The sequence below is a fragment of the Carcharodon carcharias genome, chromosome 1 (assembly GCF_017639515.1).
Source record: "Carcharodon carcharias isolate sCarCar2 chromosome 1, sCarCar2.pri, whole genome shotgun sequence".
In the NCBI taxonomy this organism is placed as follows: Eukaryota; Metazoa; Chordata; class Chondrichthyes; order Lamniformes; family Lamnidae; genus Carcharodon; species Carcharodon carcharias.
In genome coordinates, this window is record NC_054467.1 from 184,614,934 (window position 1) to 184,640,189 (window position 25,256).

The following is a 25,256-nucleotide window of genomic DNA, read 5'->3' on the forward strand; positions in this document are numbered from 1 at the left end:
TTGGGCTTGCTACTCATCATGTCCGGGCAGCTTTGCTCTAAAGTAAGCTAAGAAAAAATGTTTGTGTAAGAGCGATGATCTATTGTATGATATATGTGACAGGGTTCATCCTTACAGCTCGCTGCTTCCGCATATTTATGGGCTGCCCAAGACACACAAAAGTCATGTCAATTTACCCCCTATCTCATCTATGACAGGTTCTGCACAGCTTGAATTGGCCAATTCAGTTTTGAACAAGTTTTCCAGATGCACGGTGAAGGATTCCTTCACATCTGCGAAGACCGTACAGGACTCGCATTTTGATAGCAATGCTGTGTCCATACGCTCATTTGACATTGCGAGCTTATTCACCAATGTTCCCCTTAAGGAAGCCATAGATATTTGCACTGCAGCACCATACCATGGTGACCTAGACCCGCCACCATTGCATGATTCAGTATTCATTGACTTTATGAACTTGGCAACTTGAGCAGTTGAGTTCAGTTTTAATGACACCATGTGTGCCCAAATAGATTGTGTTGCAATGGATCCCATCTAGACCCAGCTCTTGAAAACATCTTTGTTGGGTTCCATGAGAAATGTGTCTTTGATGGAATGACACCTAACCTCCTATTTTCTGATGTGTGGATGATATGTTTACTATATTTCAATCTGTAGCAGCATGTAATAATTTCCTTGCTAGTCTTAATGGGCTCCATCTTGCGTTCAAATTCACCTTTGAAGTGAAGCAGTCAAATGAACTTCCTTTCCTTGAAGTACTAGTTGAGAAATCTGCTGGGGGTTCTCTACCACAGTCTACTCAAGCCTACCTTCACTGGTCAATATACAGGTACTTACAGATTCTTACAGTTCCACGCACTATAAAATTGTTCTTATTGTCAGCCTTGAAAATAGGTCCCAAGCTACTTGCTCACTGCACAAGCTTGATGCTGAAATAGAATGCATCAAAGGCATCCTGCGGGGTAATGCCTATCCTGATCAAATCATTTCACATTGTATAATTGCACAAACTCATGAACAAGCCTAAGACTGTCACTTTCAGCCCTGAAAAGTGCCCTGTCTACCTCAGATTATCCTGGAAGGGCAAGGTATCACAAAAATTTGAGCCACAGGTGAAGCTAGCCATTTTACACTGCTACCATGCAGCAGCAACACGAGTGATATTCGCCACTAACAGGATTCTGCCTATTGCACAAATGAGTAACGTGGCATATGAATTTCAGTGCCAGTGTGATGCTACGTATGTAGTCCATACATCCTGTAGACTTTCAGATTGCATCAAACAGCATGTCCTTTCCACTGTTCACAATGGGCATCTCTACCAGGCCATATCCAACCAGCCCGGGCTTTCAAAACTTAAAACACAGTGTCCAACATTAGCTGTGATTCTGCTATTGGACAACATTTACTAAATAATCCTCATTGTGCTAAAAATTACGGTGACAACCAATTTAAGGTTGTCAGTCAGACTCGCTGTGTGGCACATTTGTGTGTTCTGGAAGCTACTTATATTAATGCACAGGGCCCTGCTCTTTGCAGACAGAAAGAACATTGTGCCTATTTCAGCTAAACAAAATAAGTGATAGCTATTTTCTGGTTCATTCCTCAGGCCAATGCCTTGACCAAAGAGAGTCAAGCTGCCTGATATAAATTTCAAACAATGCTTGGCAGTTAACTGTCAGTCACAATTAACTGGTGTAATCTCCATGGCAACACCTCTACCAATCAAATCCATATTATCCTGAACCAACCACATACTAGCCATCTAACCAACTGAGTTAACCAGAGAATAGGCCTATATTCCCTGGAATTTAGGAGAATGAGAGGTGATCTAAACGAAACTTGTTTCCTCTGACTAGGGAATCTAAAACGTCGGTCACAGTTTCAGAAAAAGGGGTTGACCATTTAGGACCGAGATGAGGAGAAATTTCCTCACTGGTAAGGTTCTGAATCTTTGGAAGTCTGTAGGGTGCTCAGTCATTGGGTATATCCAGGACAGAAATTGATAACATTTTGGGTACTAAGGGAAATAAGGAATCTGGGGATAGTGCAGGATGGCTGAATTGAGGTGGATCAGTCACAATCTTGTTGAATGGCATACAGGTTTGAGGGGTCAAATTTCAGATGTTCCTGTTTCTTATATTCATATGAAAAGCAAAGCAAGTAGCAAAATAGGGAAAAATGGAGGTAGAATCTTAGCAATGACACAAAACTGTTAACATGATAGTGCCCTCAGAAGCTCATTTTGGAGTGATGTTCAATATACAGTTTCATTCCTCATTTGCACCTTTTAATACATTAACAATTTAATCATGGTCCAGATTTTGCAATCAGCAGCAAAAGAATGGTGCTAGTCATCCATTATGCTTATACTTGCCCATTTTTGCACTGGAAACTGGTTAAGAGAGAGTAAAAGCAGTTCAACGTTCTCCACAAAGGATCTGGGATTTGCATGAACAGCGCAAGTAATAGTGTGCTTCCTTAATCAATCAGATCGAAGAACCCTTAATGAGACATGCAGGGGTTAATTTTAACCTGCAAAAATCGGTGATTTTGGTTTGTGTGAGAGCTTGACAGGTTAAAAATCTGAAATAGGAACCCAACTCATTTTGAAACTGCCCATCTCTAGTTTTAATGGAGGCAGAATGGGGAACAAGTGGCTAATCACTTGCAGGAGACAGATGAGGCATTGAAATCTTTTAAGGAGGCTGCATGCCTCCTTTTTATCTTTGTTTCTATTTGTTACCCAGTGCTGAGATTCCCAGGTGTTGGGAGACCCAACAGAGAAAAAGATAAATACTTGCATTTACATAGCACCTTTCACATCCTCAGGATGTCCCAAAGTGCTTTACAGCCAATTAAGTATTTTTCAATTGTAGTCACTGTATTAATGCAGGAAATGTGGTAGCCAATTTGCACGTAGCAACATCCCACAAACAGTAATGTGATAATGACCAGATAATCTGTTTTTTTAAATGCTGTTAATTGAAGGATAAGCATACTGGGAATATCTTTCCAGTTATTCTTCAAGTAGTGTCAAAGGATCTTTGACATCCACCTGAGACAGCAGACAGGGCCTTGGTTTAATGTCTCATCCAAAACGTAGTAGCTCCAACTGTGCATGCTCCCTTAGTTCTGCACTAACATTTCAGCTTAGATTTTTATACTGAAGTCCCTGGAGTGGGACCAGAGCCCACAGCATTCTGACTTAGGGATGAGAATGCTACAAACTGAGCCACAGTTGATACTGAACAAAAGGGCAGGTTCCATAAGGTAAGTCCCTTTACAGTATAGCTTGTAGACAAGGAGCAACAGAAGCAGGCCCAACGCACTCACCGGTAAACCTCACACCATCCATGATCAGGTGACCCACTGCTCCCCCAACCCACCATCATCACGCTGCCCCTGACCACCATCTCTTTTCCCTCCAACCCCGGTGACTGGACCAACTCCACCATGATCTCATCCCTTCTCAATCACCATCTGTGCCTTCTCCTGACCACTATCTGCTCCCCCCATTTCCATGATTTCTTGCAGCCCCAAACCAGAATCCTGACAGTGATCTCTCTCCACCCACTGCTCCAGTGTCTCCTTCTGCTACAGGCTTTCCTGCACGACAGGCAACCAGCATGTCAATTAGCCTGGCTACAGGGCAGGAAACCTAGGGAAAAAATTTAAGAGATGTCCTATAATTAAAAACTGCAGCACATTCAGGAACTGGTTTCCTGTCCATAACTCCTCCTCCTCTCCTCCCCTGCCCGGAATTTGTCTCCGATATAAAATCGGGACGGCAGAGTCTAAACCAGGGAGTGTAAATTGGGATAGTTAATCCATGTTCAAATCAGGTACTAAAAGCAAAATAAAGAGTGTATAGGAATGATGGGATTATGAGAAAGAGATAACGAAGAGACAGAAAAAATTGATCTAAAAAATAATTTCTTCAAATCTCCAGCAGTATTTAATATCCGAAAGAATGAGGTGGCACATTTCTAAATTTAATTTTCAGATTAAGATTGTTGGGCAGTAATTAAGGTTTAACACCTTGAACTTCATATGCATTTGAGTGGACAAAACCTAATTTTTTTGATGCATTTACTTAGTATCCATCACTTAAGCACTGCAAATGCATGTGTTTAAGTGCAGAGCCTCTCAACAAGATAATGTTGAAGCAAAAAATTTAGGAGGAGACTGGTAAGTCAAACAGTAACTTCCCAATTCCTGCATTAAACTGCAAATATGCAGATGGAAATTGCTGCCCAATTCACTTCATAATAACACTGAGCATGGAAAATGGCATGTTATTTCTGCACAAAATCCAGAATAAATTGCAAAATGAAGAAAGCTTGGGGAGTGGCTGATGAGGGACCTTTTCTCCAAATAAAATCAGTGGTGGCCAAATGTGTTGCGAGTGCAGCAGCATACAACTGTATTATTACAATAATACAATTATTATAAGAACAAAAAATAATACAACTATCCACCATCCGCCCGTCCCATCCCTCCTGACACTCGTTAGACCTAGAGCTTTTGTGAATTGCTGCAGTTTATCCAGCTGTGCAAGAAAAGGAAATAAAGTGTTTTTGAATGACAGCCTATACTACATTAGGCAACTAAAGTTAGACCAAAAATTGAAAATAAACCCCCAGAGGAAGGTGGGCCGAATGCTGAGAATAGGCTTAGAAAGCCATTGAAGTGTCAGCCTAGGGTAAGTAGTAGTACTTTTGCCTCTCAGTCAGATTTTTATTAACATGATGAGTTTAAACCTCGCACCCAGGTGCAGTATTTCTACTTGAACACCCCTTCCTTGAAATTATTTTCATTTTGCTTTCATGTAATGGAGTTCTTTAGGGTCAATAACTTTTCAATGGCCACCTTCATTCTTTTTTTAACAGTATCTCAAGCTTTCCCTGTGGAGGAATACTCTTGCTATTGTTGGCCCAAATGGAAACATTAAAACAAAAATTCAACTGAAACTTCACTGGAACTCTTCTTGCTCTGGTTCTACCTGCTGCTAGCTTTTACTGTTGGCTGCAGCAGTGAAAGGGGTTCCCTGAACCTACTAAAAATTGCATTGGTGTCTGATTTACGCCATTGGATCCCCACATTTTTTTATATTTGTTTATGGGATGTGCTGGCAAGGTCCATATTTATTGTCCATCCCTAACTGCCCTTGAGGAAGTGGTGGTGAGTTGAGTTCTTCAACCGCTGCAGTCCATATGGTGTAGGAACGCTGACAGTGCTGTTAGGAAGGGGGTTCCAGGATTTTGAACAGTGAAGGCATGGTGATATAGTTCCAAGCTGGAATGATGTATAACTTGCATCAGAACATACAAGCATGAGTTCCCATGTGCCTACTGACCTAGCTCTTTCAGGCAGTAGAGGTCCTGGGTTTGACAGGTGCAACTGAAAAAGCCTTTGCAAGTTGCTGCAGTGCAATTTGATGAGTCACCTTTTCCACAATTAAAAGCAAGGTGGGTAAAAGGTGATGCAAACATATGCTTCACAAAATAAATATAGAATGGTGCGCCTGGCAATGATTTATAACATCTGCCCACAAAATTCCTACTGGATGGCAAATCAGGCCTTGAGTTTTTGTGAATTGTCTCAGGATTCTGTTGGGCCCAAAGAAGTCTCCACCACTGGGTGAAGAACCAGCAGGAGCCCCCAGCAGTTCTGTGGGGCAGGCCTGATGGAATCAAGTGCCTGAACTGGCTACAGTGAAGCTCTCCCTATGATTCAGGTCATCGGAAGTGGAAGAGCCCCCTGCCGAGAACTAATCAGAGGCCAGAAGCTCGTTATTGCTGCCAGTGCTACTGCACCCACCCGAGGCCTATGACCGGAGGTCCCTCAACAGTTAAAGGTGAATGAAGGCGGAATGGGGGCTGTGGGGTGGGGTTACAGAAAATGGGTGGAAGACATTTGAAGGCAAGAGTAAGACAGTGGCTCTCAGTGGCCACCTCTCTGCCCATTGCTGGGCCCCTCAATCAGGTACAGAGTACCTGATAGTAAGGGATCCATTCCGCCCCACCCCAGCCCACCACCAGGAAGCTGCCACTAATCCCAATGGATTTTGCTGGACATTCTTCCAAGGGTGTGGGTGATACATGGGGCCTCTATTTAATCCCTAAGCCACCATTAAGTTGTGCTGGGCTCCCATGTCAGTGCCTTCTACTCTCTTACTTAATTGAGGAAGGTTTTCCCACCATCAGGAGACTCCCACTTACGTTGGACCAGCGGCCATCATTTCTACCGCAATGGGCTCCTACTGTAGAAGAAAGGGAAAACAAGTCCTTATGAAGGATAGCCTCTACTATGTTGAACAACTAAAGATGGACATAAAAACAAAAAAACTGCGGATGCTGGAAATCCAAAACAAAAACAGAATTACCTGGAAAAACTCAGCAGGTCTGGCAGCATCGGCGGAGAAGAAAAGAGTTGACATTTCGAGTCCTCATGACCCTTCGACAGAACTTGAGTTCGAGTCCAGGAAAGACTGGACTCGAACTCAAGTTCTGTCGAAGGGTCATGAGGACTCGAAATGTCAACTCTTTTCTTCTCCGCCGATGCTGCCAGACCTGCTGAGTTTTTCCAGGTAATTCTGTTTTTGTTTTACGAAAGATGGACCACCAATTGAAGATAAACACCGGGGGTGTCTCTTCTGGGAGTAGGCTTAGAATACCACTAGAATCATAGAATGGTTACAGCACAGAAGGAGGCCAAGTTAGACTCCAAGGAAAAGTCCTGAGAAACTGGAGATAAAAAAGAATTAAAACAGCCTTTGAAAATTTGAGATAAAAACAAAAAACTGTGGATGCTGGAAATCCAAAACAAAAACAGAATTACCTGGAAAAACTCAGCAGGTCTGGCAGCATCGGCAGAGAAGAAAAGAGTTGATGTTTCGAGTCCTCATGACCCTTCAACAGAATCCAAGGAGAGGGGTGAAATATAAGCTGGTTTAAGGTGGGGTGGGGGTGGGGTGGTGGTGTGGTTGTAGGGACAAGCAAGCAGTGATAGGAGCAGATAATCAAAAGATGTCACAGACAAAAGAACAAAAGAACACAGAGATGTTGAAGTTGGTGATATTATCTAAACAAATGCGCTAATTAAGAATGGATGGTAGGGCACTCAAGGTATAGCTCTAGTGGGGGCGGGGGGGGGCATAAAAGAATTAAAAATAATGGAAATAGGTGAGAAAAGAAAAATCTATATAAATTATTGGAAAAAACAAAAGGAAGGGGGAAGAAACAGAAAGGGGGTGGGGATGGAGGAGGGAGCTCAAGACCTAAAGTTGTTGAATTCAATATTCAGTCCGGAAGGCTGTAAAGTGCCTAGTTGGAAGATGAGGTGCTGTTCCTCCAGTTTGCGTTGGGCTTCACTGGAACAATGCAGCAATCCAAGGACAGACATGTGGGCAAGAGAGCAGGATGGAGCGTTAAAATGGCAAGCGACAGGGAGGTTTGGGTCTTTCTTGCGGACAGACCACAGGTGTTCTGCAAAGCAGTCGCCCAGTTTACGTTTGGTCACTCCAATGTAGAGGAGACCGCATTGGGAGCAACGAATGCAGTTGACTAAGTTGGGGGAAATGCAAGTGAAATGCTGCTTCACTTGAAAGGAGTGTTTGGGCCCTTGGATGGTGAAGAGAGAGAAAGCGAAAGGGCAGGTGTTACATCTTTTGTGTGGGCATGGGGAGGTGCCATAGGTGGGGGTTGAGGAGTAGGGGGTGATGGAGGAGTGGACCAGGGTGTTCCGGAGGGAATGATCCCTATGGAATGCCGCCAGGGGGATGAAGAGAAGATGTGTTTGGTGGTGGCATCATGCTGGAGTTGGCAGAAGTGGCGGAGGATGATCCTTTGAATGCAGAGGCTGGTGGGGTGATAAGTGAGGACAAGGGAGACCCTATCATGTTTCTGGGAGGGAGGAGAAGGCATGAGGGCGGATGCGCGGGAGATGGGCCGGACACGGTTGAGGGCCCTGTCAACGACCATGGGTGGAAAACCTCAGTTAAGGAAGAAGGAGGACATGTCAGGGGAACTGTTTTTGAAGGTAGCATCACCAGAACAGATGCAACGGAGGCAAAGGAACTGAGAGAATGGGATGGAGTCCTTACAGGAAGCGGGGCGTGAGGAGCTATAGTCGAGGTAGCTGTGGGAGTCGGTAGGCTTGTAATGGATATTGGTGGACAATCTATCACCAGAGATTGAGACAGAGAGGTCAAGGAAGGGAAGGGAAGTGTCAGAGATGGACCAAGTGAAAATGATGGAGGGGTGGAGATTGGAAGCAAAATTAATAAATTTTTCCAAGTCCCGATGAGAGCATGAAGCAGCACCGAAGTAATCATCGATGTACCGGAGAAAGAGTTGTGGAAGGGGGCCGGAGTAGGACTGAAAATTTGACATTGAGCCTTCCTTCCACTAGGGAAAGGTAATTGCCGCAACGGACTCAATATATGAAAATAAAATGAAATTAATATGAGGGCAGGAATGTTCAAACAACAAGAACAGAAGGCTGCCCGTTCTGCACTTAGGATGTGAAAATACATTAGATTTTGACTGCAAACTTGCCCTTCACTTAAGCCACCAAAGCACAGGTGGCTATATTTATTTTAATAGAGCTAATCACAGTTGAGATATTGCCTACCTGACTCAGGTGATTTATCTGTTATTTAAGTTGTCTGTGGATATGTGATAAGGCTGGTTAAGCGAACAAAGGTACTTCTGAAAGTCAAGCATCTAACATGATACTGATTCAAAAGACCCACAAAACAAGGACTACTGTTGAATAGAACAATGGTCCATTCTGTTCTGCATACTTGGGGCGGAAGCTTATTGCAGTGCCAAGCGTCCTGATGGCAGGACCGGAAGTGAGCAGGGCATCCGCTTGGAGGCAGAATGGCAGGCCATGTGTGCATGCAGCAGCCAGCTAATTAGCTATGCACAGTCAAGGAGCCCAGGCAATAGTAAGGCAGTGCAGGCAGGAAGTTGCTGGCCACTTCACAGTGGCCAAAGGCAGTGGGCACCATATTTAAATGGCACTCAGCTAGGCATCCACTCCCTCCAAGCCATCAGTATCATTCTGCCTGTTTGAGTGGAGAATTTTTAACTTGAACTGCTACTACCCCCTCCTCACCTGCCACACTGGATCCTTAGAGCTCATCAGTCTGCACCCCCCACCCCCGCTGTCACCTTTGACTATCCCTCCATCACCTTCGACTCACCCTTCATCACCCTAGCCCTATCTCCTATGACTCTTGAACCACCCACCAGCACCTTTGATCAACTAGAGTTGCCACCCTGTCATCATCAAGCTGTGTCCCGAGCACCTGAACCTGCCCCCCGCACGGCCAACCTGCCAACCATCATGTTCCACCACCACCCCCCACAGCAACCTTGATCTGCCCTCGGTTACCTTCAGCTCTCCCAGCCTCACCATTGACCTGCCGCCTATTACACTTGATCTCCCCTCTATCATGCTTGTGCTGCCTTTGGTAGAGGTTGACCTGTCATCCAGCGCCCTCCCTCAATCTCCTACGGCTCTTCTTAGGGCCACCGTGACCCAACCTCCCTTCCCTCAGACAGCCATGTCCCAACTTTCCTGGACAACTGCCACCCAAGCTCAATGCGACAGCTCAGCCTCCTTTCCCCTGGTCTAACAAAACTCCACAAAGAAGAAAAACAACTCCTACTCACTCCGAATCCACCAGGAAGACTATCTTGCCTGCTGCATGCCACTTTTAACTAGTTGTGAATCGAAGGCACGTGTTTCTCATTTGCTGTTGACTTAATTGCAAAGATGCAACTTAATCTGGTAACCGTGTGTTTTAAAGAGTACACATGACATGCTCGTGCATAAAAACAGGTTCCCACTACTTGCCATTGGGAACAAAGATTCACCTTTAATCTGCTGCCAACTTACTTCCCAACTTTCATCCCGCCATTGGGAAGCTGACATTTCGCCTCCCACACAATTAAGTGCCCCTGGCCACCTTGTTTCCTGCTCCCGGGAGCTTCACTAGATTCTGCCCTTGGATTTGCATATGAACAATAAAATTAGGCCATTGGTAAGGCTGAATTATGTGAAGATACCAACAACACAGTCATTAAAAAAATGTTTTTGGCCTGTTTAAACATTCAATTTATGAATTAATGCTAATAAATGATACAAAATGGTAGGTGCACGAGCAACACAGAGCAACTTTATAACATTTGCAGAGGACAATTTTGTGTGGAAGATAAATATACAGACAACTCAACTTAAATATCAGGAAAGCTGATAAAAATGTTGGGACAAGTTGGTTAAATGGCATTTACCTGGCACCTCTCATTGTGCAGCTTTGTTCTGACTGACAGGCAACTCGTGGCATCATTATTGATCCTTAATTCTGAAAAATAAAAAGAGAAGTTAAATTCTCTGGTTCAAAATTAAAGGAAGACACACCAGTAACATTTCTACCCTGCAGTATCCTCCCAGAGCAAAGTTAGCTTTGCAGTGCAGAAGGAGAGTGATTTATTTTCAATACTTTAAAAAAGTCATCAGTTTTCAGCAAGCTCATTTTTAAATGAACAAAGAACAAAGAACAAAGAAAAGTACAGCATAGGAACAGACCCTTCGGCCCTCCAAGCCTGCGCCAATCATATTGCCCATCAACTAAAACATAAATACTTGAACATCACCCTAGATGTCTTTGTTCTTGTGATACACATTAATTAATTTGGTTAAGATATGCTGAGTATTAAATCCAGGCCTGTTTCATACTTATGTAAAGGAATACTGCATAAATATGTAGTGTTTTACTATGGAGTCGCTTTGCTTGTGAACCGATTGCACGCTTATCTGTTCACAGGTGAGTCGATTACAATATACAGCAGACACAGAGACCAATATGAAATGAAGCACATACTATTTATTTACACGAGCAACAGAGCACTAACGTGATGTGTGCTTCTCCAACCATTCCCTACGCTACCCTAACATTAACATATTGGCCCGCGCTACACAGCTATTGGGTAATACAGTCAGGTGGTCAATCTGCACACATTCCCTTAAAGGTGTATTACACCTCAGATTACCACAAAATACATCTTCATTATTGTTTCTGTTGAACGGGTGGTTAATAGATATCAATGTAGCAAGGCAATAGTTTCCAGGACATATGTTTTAAACGTTTCATTCCATTCCACCATCTGTGTTTTACTATTTTCAGATTCTGTACCATTGTTCACAACTGAATGATGGTCCTATCTTCAAAAGGCAACATATATTTAAAACAGAGTGACCAGTATCAATTGTTAGTGACAATCTCAGCTTGAGCATGTCAGAAGAAGGTGCTCCATAACAAACCCTAAGTTATGTATATTATCATAACAGCAGACTTCCCAGAACCACAAGCCACTGCTGAGGTAAAGCTGACTGGATTGCTTGTTTTAACTGAAGTCTGAAGACGGAAAACATAAATTAACCCAGTGCAACTGCTTCTCGAATTATAATAGGCATTTGTGGCTCAGTATATTATCTTGCCCAATTTCTTCCATTCTGCAGATAACTAAATTATCAATAAATTTGATGATTTATTTTAACCACATGGAAGATGTCTAGAATATGATAGTTTCCATCCTTCAGATTTCAAAGAAGTAGCGAGACTTCTACATGAATTTTAGTGTTTAGTATCAAGAGGGTAATTATTAACCCAGACAAATACAGCCTAAGATGCAAACTCCCTGGTCACAAGACATGAAATCTCCTGGTATGTATTTATTGGAACAAAGTCAACACTATAAAAAGTGAAACTATAACAGGGGAAACTTCTTTTGCACACCCTCCTTGTCAAATGTATCATTTCTTTGGTCAGAATTGTTGCAGAAAACATTAATTAAAAAAATAGTTTTATTGCACTGTCACTATTATGCCCTCAACCAATACCATTGGCTGTAAACCACTTTTGTACACACAAATAATGAGCTAAATACATGCAGATCCTTCTGTTTTCTTTCTTTTCTTCTTTGATTCCTAGACTCAAATAGGCAAGAAGCTACATTTGAACATTCAGTGCCAATTTTCTTTTCATCATGATGGAAAATCTAGCAGAGAGTATAACGTGGAAAATCTGCAAAGGCAAATTTACAATAGTGACGGAAGTTAAAATCTACCTCAGGAAAACAAATAAAATACTCTCAGTGTGTGACAGCAGTTGAGAAACTCACCTGCTATGAGTGCATCTTGAGACGTTAGGGCAGTACATCTGCCATTAATTGAAATGTACTGGTGGGATTAATATTCTCTACCACCTGCACAAAATTAGAAAATTACCCCCACTCCCAAATTTTTATTGAGAATTCAATAAATTAAAAAAAAAGACAAGGATTGCTTAACTTTTGCACTATGCCTTTTGTCCAGATTACAAAACAGTTATTAACATGGATTCAAGGGTATGCATCCACAAAGATGCACCATTAATACTATGTCACTTTGTCACTGTGACAACTAGCATAATGAGCATCCCGAAGTTTTCCACGACTGAAATTGTCCATGCATCATGTCTAGAGATGTTCTATCTAAATTAATTAATGGAGATTGATTCCAATGATTAGTCAGCAACATCATTGTGGTATCATGTGACTACCAAGAAAGTTGAAGATGAACTAATTGGACCTTATTCCTTTTATGTCCAGCATTTCCTATATGTATACATTTAGCATAAGCATACATTTAGACTGAATACTGCTGGTTTAACTTTGGGAAAATATTTTATTCATAATGTTATTGAGGGCTCTTGGTGTTTATTTTGGGATCCAACATTTCCATTTAAATGATCACTTTGTTTATGCTTCAAAATTTGATTTGAAATTTTGAGATTTTTCCAACATTGGTAGTGAGTGAGGAGTGGGTAGGGGTTTGAGGAGGTGTGAAAAACGAGGGCTATAAGGCCTAAAATATAACTAAACGACTGAGATGAAGTCCCAGAGAACCTAAGGGGCCTTTTAACCAGCCTGCCTTGGCACTGGGCTGCCACTGTTGCCACCTCCAACTAATCTGCTTCCAGGGATGGTGGGCCTGACTGTATCCCAAGCAACCCACAACCCCCACCCCCTGAGGGGAAATTGGGTCTGATGGGGAATTTTCTACTGGAGGGAACTACCTGCCTTGATAGCAAAAATCTGGCCTTTAAGGAGGCTTGATAGAGGTATTCAAAGTCAGGAGGACAGAGTAGATAGGGAAAAACTATTTCCCCTGGTGGAAGGATCGAGAACCAGTAGGTACCAATTTAAGATGATTGGCAAAAGCAGCAATAGTAACATGCAGAAAAACATTTATACTCAGTGAATGGTTATGATCTGGAATCACTGCTTGAGAATGTAATGGAGGCAAATTCAATCAAGGCCTTCAAAAGAGAATTGGATAATTGTCTAGGAAAAAAAAAATTCAGAGGCTATTGGAGCAGGGGAGTGGGGCTAGGTGAGTTGCTCTTGCAGAGAGCCAGCATGAATACTTTGGGAAAAATAGCCTTCTTCTGTACTGTACCCATTCTATGGGCAGAATCTTTGGGTCGGCAATCAACTGCACCCGTGCCCGCCCATGCCCACTCCTGCCTGGCCCGCCCGATGGGGAAAAAATTCATCCCTATGATTCTATGATTAGTCAGTCAACTAATGTGACTTACTCATTAACCTATCCTATTTAAATGGGCTGTATGAATACTTTGGCTTCTTTACTTGAAAATGTACGATAACAGTGCCGATGGAATTTGACATTTGTTGCAGATGTAAAATCCTTGCAGCTATAAATCAGAAGGCACAAGTGGTGCACTCCCAGCCTCCGGCCCTGTCATCTGTTACTGACAAACAGCAACAAACGCTGAAGTGTAACAGTCCTGTGGAATACTTATGGGTTATCAGGGCGGGAAAAGGTGCCTGTGACCTCTGAACAAAACTAGGATATTTTATAACTGTGCCAACTCGCAACTCTGCTGCTATTGAAAGCATCCTCCTGTACTGCAAGCTAATTTCAGCAGCTGGCTTTTAAAACAACGATTGTGCTGAATTTCTCTTTTGATTTTTTATTGTCTGTTTCCATCCTTCTGCTTCTGCCAGCAAACAGAAGCCTTGAGCTGCTCAGCCAGAAGTTGCTTTATCTGATTATCCCACTGATGGCAACATTTATGTTCAAAGTCGGGGCTGCACTGCCTGTGGAGGCGTGGCTTAAAAACACAGACAAGATTAGTGTCTTGTCCATTGGAAGGGGCACCACGCTTTGTATTCAAAGTTTGCCATCAATAGCAACACCACCGGATTATTACCTACAAAGACATCATTTGGTACATTGATCAATTTGAAATATGAAGTTAAAATCAAAACTGAATTCTAACTTAAAGTTAACATTGCAAATAAAATCAATGTTAATTTGGGACTGGGATCTAATCTCAGATGCAACATATAAATTGGTTACAGCCCATTTTCATCCATGTACACGGTACACAGCCCACCCAGGAAGCCAGAGGCTCACCTGAAATTGGGGCTTGGGCCTCCTTAAGAGATCCCTCGGGAGGGAATTCTGTGGAGATGGGAGGACCACTCCTCCTCCTCCTGCCTCCACAGGAACACTTTTTTAACAACTTCAGATTTTGGTTAGGATTAAGCTGTGGTGAAGGCTGAAAAATCCTGAGTGGGGCAGGCTTGCAGGAGCCTGCTCTTATCATCGCCGATTAATTTAGTTCTTGAAACTTACACAATCAGCCTAATGCCTGTTTCAAGCTTGCGCCACAACACCTGGACAGCCATTTATGCCAGTATTGCAGCCATATTAATGGTGTGACTGGGCACAGAACACTACTCCCTAAAATTAACTCTCATAGTGCCTGTGTTACAGTGGTACAATGAGTGCAACAAGGCTCAATTCCTATTCAAAAGGCACTTTTCTAAAATCCCTTATTGCTGTCATGTTCCACCATGTTATCTCTCTCTCCAATTTTGCATAATTTCCCAATGTATTCTGGGCTGAACTGTGTAGTGAGGACTCCCAAAGTGCACTGCTTGCGCACTTTGAGCTACTTTATTTGAAGAGGGTGCTTGGTGGACTCACATCTTCATGCTGCTTTTGGTTTCTTACAATGGTTGCTGTTTATCCTCAAAAATGCAACTGATGAAGGCAGAGAAGTGTCCTTAAAATATTTTGAAGAAAAGGAACCTGAGAAGAGTCCATCTCATGACCAAAAATAGACCTTATGAATTATGAATTTTACATCCAATGACTTCCATTACACCAGTGTGTTTCAATGATGTATTCAATGAGTTGAACACATCTACATTCAGCTACTGACACCACTGTTGCACCCTTAATAACTTGGCAGGACTAAGTCTATGGAGGAAATGTGTATCTTTGCACAGCTTGTTGTAGTGACATTGTGGCCGTGCTTTCAGCTGCCAAGGCTCTAAGCTCTGGAATTCCATTTCTACACCTCTCCACATCACCACATCTCTTTCCTCCTTTAAGGCACTCCTTAAAACGTACCTCTTTTTTACCTTAATATCTGCTTATGTGGCTTGATAGATATTATATTACTGATGCTATGTAAATGCAAGTTGCTGCTCTACACATGTTTATAAAAGGTCGTATTTGTGATTTTCTCGTCTTCAAACTACAGAACAAATTTCCCTTCATTCTACATAGTATTGCAAAGAAAATACTGCACAGAAACAGGCCATTCAATCCAACTGGCACTTTTGCTGCGCACCAGTCTCCTCCCATCCCTCTTCATCTAGCTTATGAGCACCACCTTCTATTCCTTCCTCCTTCATGTGTTTATCTAACTTTCCCTTAACTGTATCTACTTCCTCTATTTTTCTCCTATTTTGGAATAGGACAGTTCTGAATTATGGTAACACGTGGCATTATAGAAGCTTTTCTAAAGTACAAGCTCCTTACCTGTTGCTATTCTTTGGAAAATTACTGGAATGGGGTCTCTCGTGACTAGCACATCATCATCATTCTCTGAATTTGACACATACGTATTGTCTAGAAGGAATAAGAAGACAGCATACATCAAATTATTTAACATTATTCAAGTGCAGGTTAATTTGTACATTCAGAAAGCAACACCGAAATTGATTTTGAAACTGTTCACTTCCAGCAGAAGTTGGGATTTTTAATTCTGTTCCATTGGTGCATTTTGGGTGCTCACCAGCAAGAGCTGAAAACAACAGACTCCATTTACTGAGGCACGTCATCTGACAGGAACATCACAAAAATAAGCCCCTGGGACTTTCCAATTAATAAGCGCATCAATTGTGGCTCAAACAACAAATCTGATTTCCCAAACTTCAAAATTACAGGAGGAACATTCTGGAACATGGGAAGTGCAAAATTTGGATTTCAGTAATGTCATTCTTTCCCAACGCACTGCATGAAAGAGAAGCAATGGTGGCCATCTCTTGCTTTATGCAGGGACATCCAGCATATAGCATAAAAGTTAGTTTTAGCAACCTGAAAAGGAAACAGATTACTGCTGTGATATGGATATAATTATATTAGAATTATTCATTGTCCCTTTACAAATAGATAAATATATAGATAAATGTGATAAATATGCCCCTATATAATGAACTGAGTGAGGTAATGAACACACGCATGTCCCAAACATATTTTCTCGGAATGATAACAGCTAATACAATGGGCTACATTTTAACTTTAAAGAAAATCAATTGATAGTGAATGGGGTCAGGCAGCTCACCAATGAATCAATAACAGATTTTGGGACAAAGACAAAAACTGCTGGAAAAACTCAGCAGGTCTGATATTATCTGTGGAGAGAAAGACAAAGTTAACGTTTCGAGTCCGTATGACTCTTCTCCAGAGCTAAAGGGAAGTATGGTGAAATATATATTGTTTAATAGGTGGGGGGGGGAACAGGTGAAGCTGGATAGAAGGCCAGTGATAGGGGGAGACAAAGGAGAGATTGCAAAAGACATCATAAACAATAGGTCAAAGGGGTGATACTGACTAAAGGAGGTGTAAATGGTAATATTAAGAGTAGAAAGCAGAATGAGCAAGTTACATACAGCCCTAGTGGGGGTATCACCACCATCAACACCCCTTCGACCTTTTGTTTATGATATATTTTGCAACCTCTCCTTTGCCCCCACCTATCACTGGCCTTCTATCCAGCTTTACCTGCCCCACCCCCCTTAAACAATATATATTTCACCATATTTTTACAAGATCTTGGGCCTGTGTTAACAACAGGATCAGTGCAGAAGGGTGTCAGAGGGCATAATCCAAGCAGACCTGCCGAGATTGCAGCAAGCAGACTTTCTGAGTCGATGTGCCTTTTTACCTGCCATACTGCACTCACGTTATGTAATTATTGACAAAAAACAAATTACAACTGGCATATTGTATGGCAGGATAAATTGTGCACAAATGAAAGAAGAGAATATACTGTTTCACCTACATTACAGAGTGAAAAATTACAAGGTTGTGAACACAGTGTACTAAGACATTTGGTATTGTAATGGCACTGAGTGTTCAGCATCTTCCAATTACGGTGATCACTGTTTGCTGTTCTGCACAGTGTTGCCAAACCTAAAGGATTGGCCTGGAGCCTCCAGGAATTGAAGACCTCACTTGCAATCTGCAACATTGGAGAAAGATCATGGGGATATTAAAAGAAAGATTGCTTTTTTAAATTTTCTTTGAACATTTCTCTTTAACAGATATTAAAATACTGAAAATGGGGGGGAAGGCTGTTAGGCTGACAGCCAAGCATCATTCAATTGGGTAATGAGTCTTTTTGCTTTCCAATTGGCATAGGAAGGTAGGTAGCACATGGATGTGTTGGCCAACTAATGTTTTGAGTGTGGGGCAAGTCATGTGATGAAACCTCCGGGGATACATTTAACCACAGTTGGCAACCCTGGTCCTACACCACAAAACAGAAGCTTTTAAGCATTAAATTGTATATGGTGAAATTTTACTTTAAAGCAACCTCAGTAGGAAGCAAATACAGCAATGAACAAGCTATAGCAAAATTCGCATAATGTTTCTATCCATACCCGAAAAATAAAATGAGATAAATGGGCCTTATGCGACTTATATGGGTAGTGGCATTGATAGGCGTGAAATATACTGTGCTATCAGCAAATTTCTCTGAAAAACTTCTTTCATTTCCTTTATCTTTAGCATAAAGACATGAATATTGGGGCATTTTGAAAGGAACTCCGACACTTTTAGAGCAGTGGCTATCTAAAAAGTGGCAGTGTACCTTAAAAAGCTCCTTTCCTCAATAGTGATGACATTATTGCCCTTCAATACATTGGCAGATGTAAGGCAGGGTGGAAATTCTGTTGAAAATTTCAGGACTGTTCACTGAGATTCCCATAAAAAACTGAAGCAGTGTGAGAACTGTGACAGTAAAGTGGGAAATAGTGAATTAAACATTATAAACTGGGAACAGGAAATTAAGTTTCAAGTTTCCAAACTCTACTCGAATGATTATGGTCAGAAGAGTAATTCCTGCCCAGTTGGATTTCTACCCTTATGTTACTAGTTGCACGGAGTTAAAAGGCTTGAGCAGTCTGAATGGAATATGAGAGTACAGTGATTTCATGGATCATGTTGCTGTGTTACAGACTGACAGGTTGCATTCTGTGGACATTAGTCTCTAAACAGGGAGCTTTTGTTTTCTATTGGGTTTTCAGGGGCATAGAAATAAAAGGCAGCAAATCTTTCTAATGGGACCAGATGGCGATTTGACCTATGCTGCGCTCACTCATCATGTAGCAACCAGCTAAATAATGTTATTAGTAGTGATTTAGGGAAGAAATTTCCATGTGGTACATTCCCGGGCTATCGTTGGCGAGGAGCCTTGCAGAAGTGAACCCTTTCACGATACGGAAATAAGGCATGCATAAATAGATTTTTAAACCAGTTCACCTTTATCCAACTCTTGTAGGAGTGGCATCAATAAAAGCTCTGAAAATCTGTCAACTGCCCTCACGATGTTGGTCAGTAACAGTGCCCGGAAAATAACTAAAGGTTCACAAGTCAAAAGCAAAGATACAGTTGCTGCTGCAATGTGTCTATTGTTATTTGTGAAAACAATGCAGGCTCAGAATTCTTGATTTGCTGAGAGCCTACAGAAGAATGGGAACACTGACTGGGAAAAAAGTATTAAACTTCTATGTAACAGGGACAAAAAATTCACAATCATTCACAGGAAATCAAGTGAGAACCTGAAGTGTTTAAACACATAATAAGTAATAAATTGCAGCAACCGAGTCTCAACTTCTTCACTGCAGAATCAAAATGCTCAGCTAGCTGATCTGTGGAAGAAACACAATCCCTGCTAACTGGACAGGACATGTTTGCTGGTGCATCATTACTTCCTCATCATAATAGAAGTGTTAAACAACATCTTGCAGGTCATCATTACAATGCAAAGTCAGTGTGAATGGCACCTAAGACAAATAAAATGCCAATTAAAACTGCATTGCATGTAAAGTAACTTTTCTTTTTAATTTAATGTTTTCTTTATTCTTTTATGGGATTTTGCTGCCAAGGCCAGCATTTGTTGCTCATCCCTAATTGCCCTTGAACTGAGTGGTTTGTTAGGCCATTTCAAACAGCAGTTAAGAGCCAACCACATTGGGCGTAATTTCCTGTGCCCACTGGCATTGGGCGTGAGCAGGAAATATGGAGAGAAGGCAAAAATCGGTTTCACGATTTTGGGAAACTAGTTTGCACTCTGCCTGTCAATGGTGGGCCGCATTTCCTGCCGTCGGACATTGGGAGCTTCATTGTCATAAATCTGCATATCATTTTAAACTCAGCTTACCAGAATCATCCCCTGTGCAGGATCATCCAAGCACATCGGCGTGATTGCACACAAATGAGTTTACCAACAGCAAATATAAGGCGTGCATCTGGTGAGCTGCACTTGGAAGGGAGTGCTCGGAGGTGAGTAATGATGTGCAGCATTCGCCAGGATCGCCGGTTGGGCTTTAAGGTTTTGGTGCCACATATTCAGGAAAGTCGCATTTCCCCAGCTGTCTGACAGCGAGGTGCCAGGGCAAGGGCTGCACTGTGGTTGAGGTGACTTTGGCGGAGGAAGGAGGGGGGTGGGGGGGGGCGGAACAGGGTCCATGGCCTGCACTGTGGTTGAGGCATGTTGAAGGGGGGCAAGGGCTGCATTGCGGTTGATGGTGGTGCACAAGCATGTGTGGCGGGGTGGGGTGGAGGGAAGTGGCCACACATTAGGGAACCTTGTATAAAGTGGCCATTCCTCTGCAGCTGAGACAGTTCAGGCACAACCACATTGACATGCTTGGAGTCGGGTCTCTAGCTTATCTGCCCACTCAAGCAACACAGGGGCCTGAAAGTGTCACCAAGTGCTCCAGAGCTTTTCGCCCCTCGGGCACAAACTGCAAACTAATGAGCGTTTTAGTAGACCACAGAAAATTGGACGACTGGGCATGTTGCACAATCTCTTTGCTAAAGCTGCCATGGAGCAGTAACTGGTGGAGGTGCTCACAGCCCCTTGCAATGTCATCATTGCAAGTCTCCCCACAGTTCAAGCTAACAGTGCAGCCTTGCAGTGTAGGTGAGGAGAATGCTTGCACCTGAGCTGAGAGGACAGCATGCAGTCCAATGGGCAAAGCTGCATCCAATTGGTCAGGTGGAGTGGGGCGGAAGTGGGTGGGTGGGGTTTAGGGCAGCCATACAGCGCACTAATCTCTGCCATCTAAGTGGTGGCCAGCGCTCTTTGGGATGCGTTAAGGGCCTTCAGACTTAACCAAGAGAGTTCTTAGTATACCCAAACTAACCGATGAGTCCCTCTCTTTCATCCTGCAGGAGGAGTACATCAGGAGCATGAGCCTGGTGACCTAGCTGAATGCCTCATGGTTTACAGAAAGTGGAGCCAAAGGAGAAGAGAACAACTGAGGCACCTGGTTGGCCAGAAGGAGGAACAGCACCCTTAGGAAGAAGGATCGTCTGTGGCTCCCGCACATGCTGCTGAAGAGCCAGAGTGAGCCATGACTGGTCGGTGCCCGGCTAGACCCAGGGGGCGGATATTGCCCAGATTTGCATTAAGTGCGGTAGCGGGCAGGATAAACGATATTTTGCCCGCTGGCCGTGATGGCAGGTTTTCACGCCGTATCATCCCAGCCCCACCCCCCCTCATTACTTATGCACTGCCATGGAAACACACCATTTCTATGACGGGTGGGCTCTCATTCTCTCTCCGGACATCACCCACCACGTCGGGCGCCATGTTTAAAGTCCAGCCAGAAGCACAGCGCTCATTGCTTCCAGCTCACCACTGCTGCATGGAAGACATGACCAGCAAAGGTAAAAACGACTGCTGGATGCTGTGGAGGCACCTCAGAAGAGGACAGCCACCCGATGCCACAAGAAGATGAATGATCTCCTCCATTCCGCCAGGGTAAGTCACTCTTCTCGTCACTCTCAATTCACACACTCACAAACCCAGCACACATCTACAGGGGTCTCACTCACTGCCAGTTCAAGGGGCATCACTATTTACTCTCTCACATATACTGCCATTCTCCTCATCTGTTCCTGGGACTAATCACCACCCACACAGGCCAGGCATACTTATCACCTGGCCTGGCAGATGTATTGCTTACTCTTTCTCCATCTCTACCCATGCAGGACAAGCAGGCACACAAGAGAGAGAGGACGCAGACCAGTGGCGGAATGCCCAAAATCAAGGACTTTGAAAACAGCGCCATCCAGCTGTCTGGCCAAAATCTGGACCAGTCCTGTGCTGACGGTGAGGTCGGCGCTGCTCTACCAAGTGAAGATCCAGTATGCAACATCGATCAGACAACCATGCTGTGAGTGATGTGTGCTATTTCACAGGCCACTGCCATGCACTGCCATGCCATGCTTTTGCAGGCACATCTGCCAAACAGCCGACAGATTCCATGACCCAGTATTCCTAGCCTCTAACCTGCTCTTGTAGCCATAGTATTTAAAAGGCTAGTCCAGTTCAGATTCTGGAGAATGATGATAGTGGGGGATTCAGTGATGGTAATGCCATTGGACATCAAGGAGCGATGGTTGGATTCTCTATTGTTGGAGATGGTCATTGCCTGATACTTGTGTGGCGCAAATGTTATTTGCCACTTGTCAGCCCAAGCCTGAATATTGTCCAGGTCTTGCTGCATTTGAACATGGACTGATTCAGTATCTGAGGAGTTACAAATGGTACTGAACATTGTGCAAACATCAGTGAACGTCCCCACTTCTAAGCTTATGATGGAAGGAAGGTCATTGATGAAGCAGCTGAAGATGGTTGGGCAGAGGACACTACCCTGAGGAACTCCTGCAGTGATGTCCTGGAGCTGAGATGACTGACCTCCAACAACCACAACCATCTTCCTTTGTGCTTGATATGACTCCAACCAGTGAAGCATTTTCCCCCTGCTTTTCCTCCTTCTCATTGGCTCCAGTTTTGCTGGGGCTCCTTGATGCCACACTCAGTCAAACACAGCCTTGATGTCAAGGGCAGTCACTATCACCTCACCTCGGGAGTTCAGCTCTTTTGCCCATTTTTGAACCAAGGCTGTAATGAGGTCAGGAGCTGAGTGGTCCTGGTGGAAGCCAAACTGGATGCCATTGAGTAGGTTATTACTAAGCAAGTGCCACTTGATAGCACTGTTGATGATCCCTTCCAATACTTTACTGATGATCAAGAGTAGACTGTTGGGGCAGTAATTGGCTGGTTTGGATTTGTCCTGCTTTTTGTGTACATGACATACATGGGCAATTTTCCACATAGCTGGATAGATGCCAGTGTTGTAGCTGTCCTGGAACAGCTTGGCTAGGGACGCAACAAGTTCTGGAGCACAAGTCTTCAGTGCTGTTGCCAGAATACTATCAGGGCCCATAGCCTCTGTACTATCCAGTGCCTTCAGCCATTTCTTGATGTCATGTGGAGTGAGTCGAATTTTTAAAAAATTCATTCATGGGATGTGGGTGTCGCAGGCTGGGCAAGCATTTATTACCCATCCTTAATTGCCCTTGTTCGGGGGGCATTTAAGAGTCAACCACATAGCTGTGGGTCTGGAGTCACATGCAGGACAGCAGATTTCCTTCCCTAAAAGGTATTGGTGAACCAGATGGGTTTTTACAGCAATCGACTATGATTTCATGGTCATTACTAGACATCTAATTCTAAATTTTTATTGAATTCAAATTCCACCATCTGCTGTGGCAGGATTTGAACCCAGGTCCCCAGAGCATTATCAAGTCCCTGGATTACTAGTCCAGTGAAAATACCACTACGCAATCACCTCCCCTTGGCTGAAGACTGGCATCTGTGATGCTGGGAATCTCCGGAGGAGAAGGAGGCCAAGATGGATCATCCACTCAGTACTTCTGGCTGAAGATTGTAACAAATGCTTCAACCTTATATTTTCCACTAATGTGCTGGGTTCCGCCATCATTGAGTAATGGGACATTTGTGAAGCCTCCTCCTCCAGTGAGTTGTTGAATTGTCCACCACCATTCACAACTGGATGTGGCTGCACTGCAGATCTTAGGTCTGATCCATTAGTTGTTGGATCACTTAGCTCTGTCTAACACTTGCTGCTTATGCTGTTTCACACACAAGTAGTCCTGTGTTATAGCTTCACCAAGTTGACACCTCATTTTTGGTATGCCTAATGCCACTCCTGGCATGTCCTCCTGCACTCTTCATTGAACCAGGGTTGATCCATCATTGAATATATTTAAGGCTGGGATAAACAGATGTATTGTCTCTCAGGGAATCGAGGGATATGGGGAGCTGACGGGAAGGTGGAGTTGTGCCCAAGATCAGTCATGATCAATATGAATAGGGGAGCAGACCCAAAAGGCCTCTGGTCTCCTCCTGCTCCTATTTCTTATGTTGTTATGTTAATGGCACTTACCATTATTAATGTTTAAATTGTCCACCAACTTATGGTGAAGAAGAGATAGCCCACGAATTGCAAATCACTACAAGTCACTGATGTTAGCCTGTCAAATTCGCCAATTTGCCCTCAATCTCCCCCATGAATCTCATGAAGTTGCTGAATTAGCAGTTCAATTCCAAATTAAGCTCAACATAGAAAGTTGGGGCTGGTACTCAACAGTGTAATGAGGAGACTTAAGTTCCTGCATTGCCAATCATCCTCCCTAGCCTAAAAAAAGAAAAGTGTAACTAAAAACTTGGTCTCTTAAAGGAGCAAGCAAGACAATCTTTGGTATGACAAAAAAACCGCCAGGATTTTCCCATCATGCTTATGGGATCCTTTGCAAGCGGGACAGAAAATTTGGTGACCCAGCAAAACATTAGTTGACTTTAGGTGGGAATTTCCATACTGCATACCAGCCAACATTTCTGCTGTGTGAACTGCTCTGCAGAAAGCCTGCAGCACTTAACAAAATGGATATCAAGATACATTGTAGTCTGCTACATGCTACACAACCACAACATCTGAGGGGACAACCCTTACCACCAGCTGTACGACAAGTAACTGAGGAGCAGAAAGAGAAAGAGAAGAAGCAACCAGGATAGCCTCTTTCTGGATGGACTGTGAAGAATACTCTAGTGCCATAGCAGCAAACTGCAGCCCATTCACCAACAGCCCAACCTTACATTTCCTCTCTCACTGGTCATCACAGTGTCTTCTTGGCTACAATATAAAAATAAAAGCCCCCACAAAATAAACATTCCAAACCAAATTCTAACTGAAATTATTCAATTATTCACATGTAGCAAAACCTCAACAACATTCAGACTTGGGGTGATAAGTGGTAAGTTACATTCAGGCTGTGCAAGTGCCAAGCAATGGCCAACTCCAACAAAAGAGAATCCAACCATCTCCCCTTGACATTCAGTGGCATTACCATCACTGAATCCCCCACTATAAACATCCTTGGGGGGTTACCATTCACCAGAAACTGAACTGGGCTAGCCATATAAATACTGTGGCTACAAGAGCAGGTCAGAGGCTAGAAATCCTGCAGTGAGTAACTCACCTCCTGACTCCTCAAAGCCTGTCCACCATCTACAAGGCACAAGTCAGGAGTGTGATGGAAAACTGTCCACTTGCCTAGATGAATGCAGCTCCAACAACACTCAAGAAGCTCAATAACATCCAAGATAAAGCAACTGGCCTGACTGGCACCCCATCCACTACCTTCAATATTCACTCCCTCCACCACTGATACACAGTGGTAGCAATGTGCATCATCTATAAGATGCACTGCAGAAACTC

General features: G+C 43.3%; 1 protein-coding gene across 2 annotated transcripts in view; it reads right to left on the reverse strand.

Moving 5' to 3' along the window:
• parp8 (poly (ADP-ribose) polymerase family, member 8) overlaps positions 1-25,256 on the reverse strand; it is a 470,797-nt gene that overhangs the window by 246,287 nt on the left and 199,254 nt on the right. For both annotated transcript variants that reach the window (XM_041197708.1, XM_041197699.1), the window contains exons 4-5: positions 15,916-16,005; positions 10,308-10,378 (exon numbers count right to left, since the gene is read on the reverse strand). In XM_041197708.1, the coding sequence (XP_041053642.1) occupies positions 10,308-10,378; positions 15,916-16,005 (161 nt within the window). The remainder of the gene's footprint in view (positions 1-10,307; positions 10,379-15,915; positions 16,006-25,256) is intronic.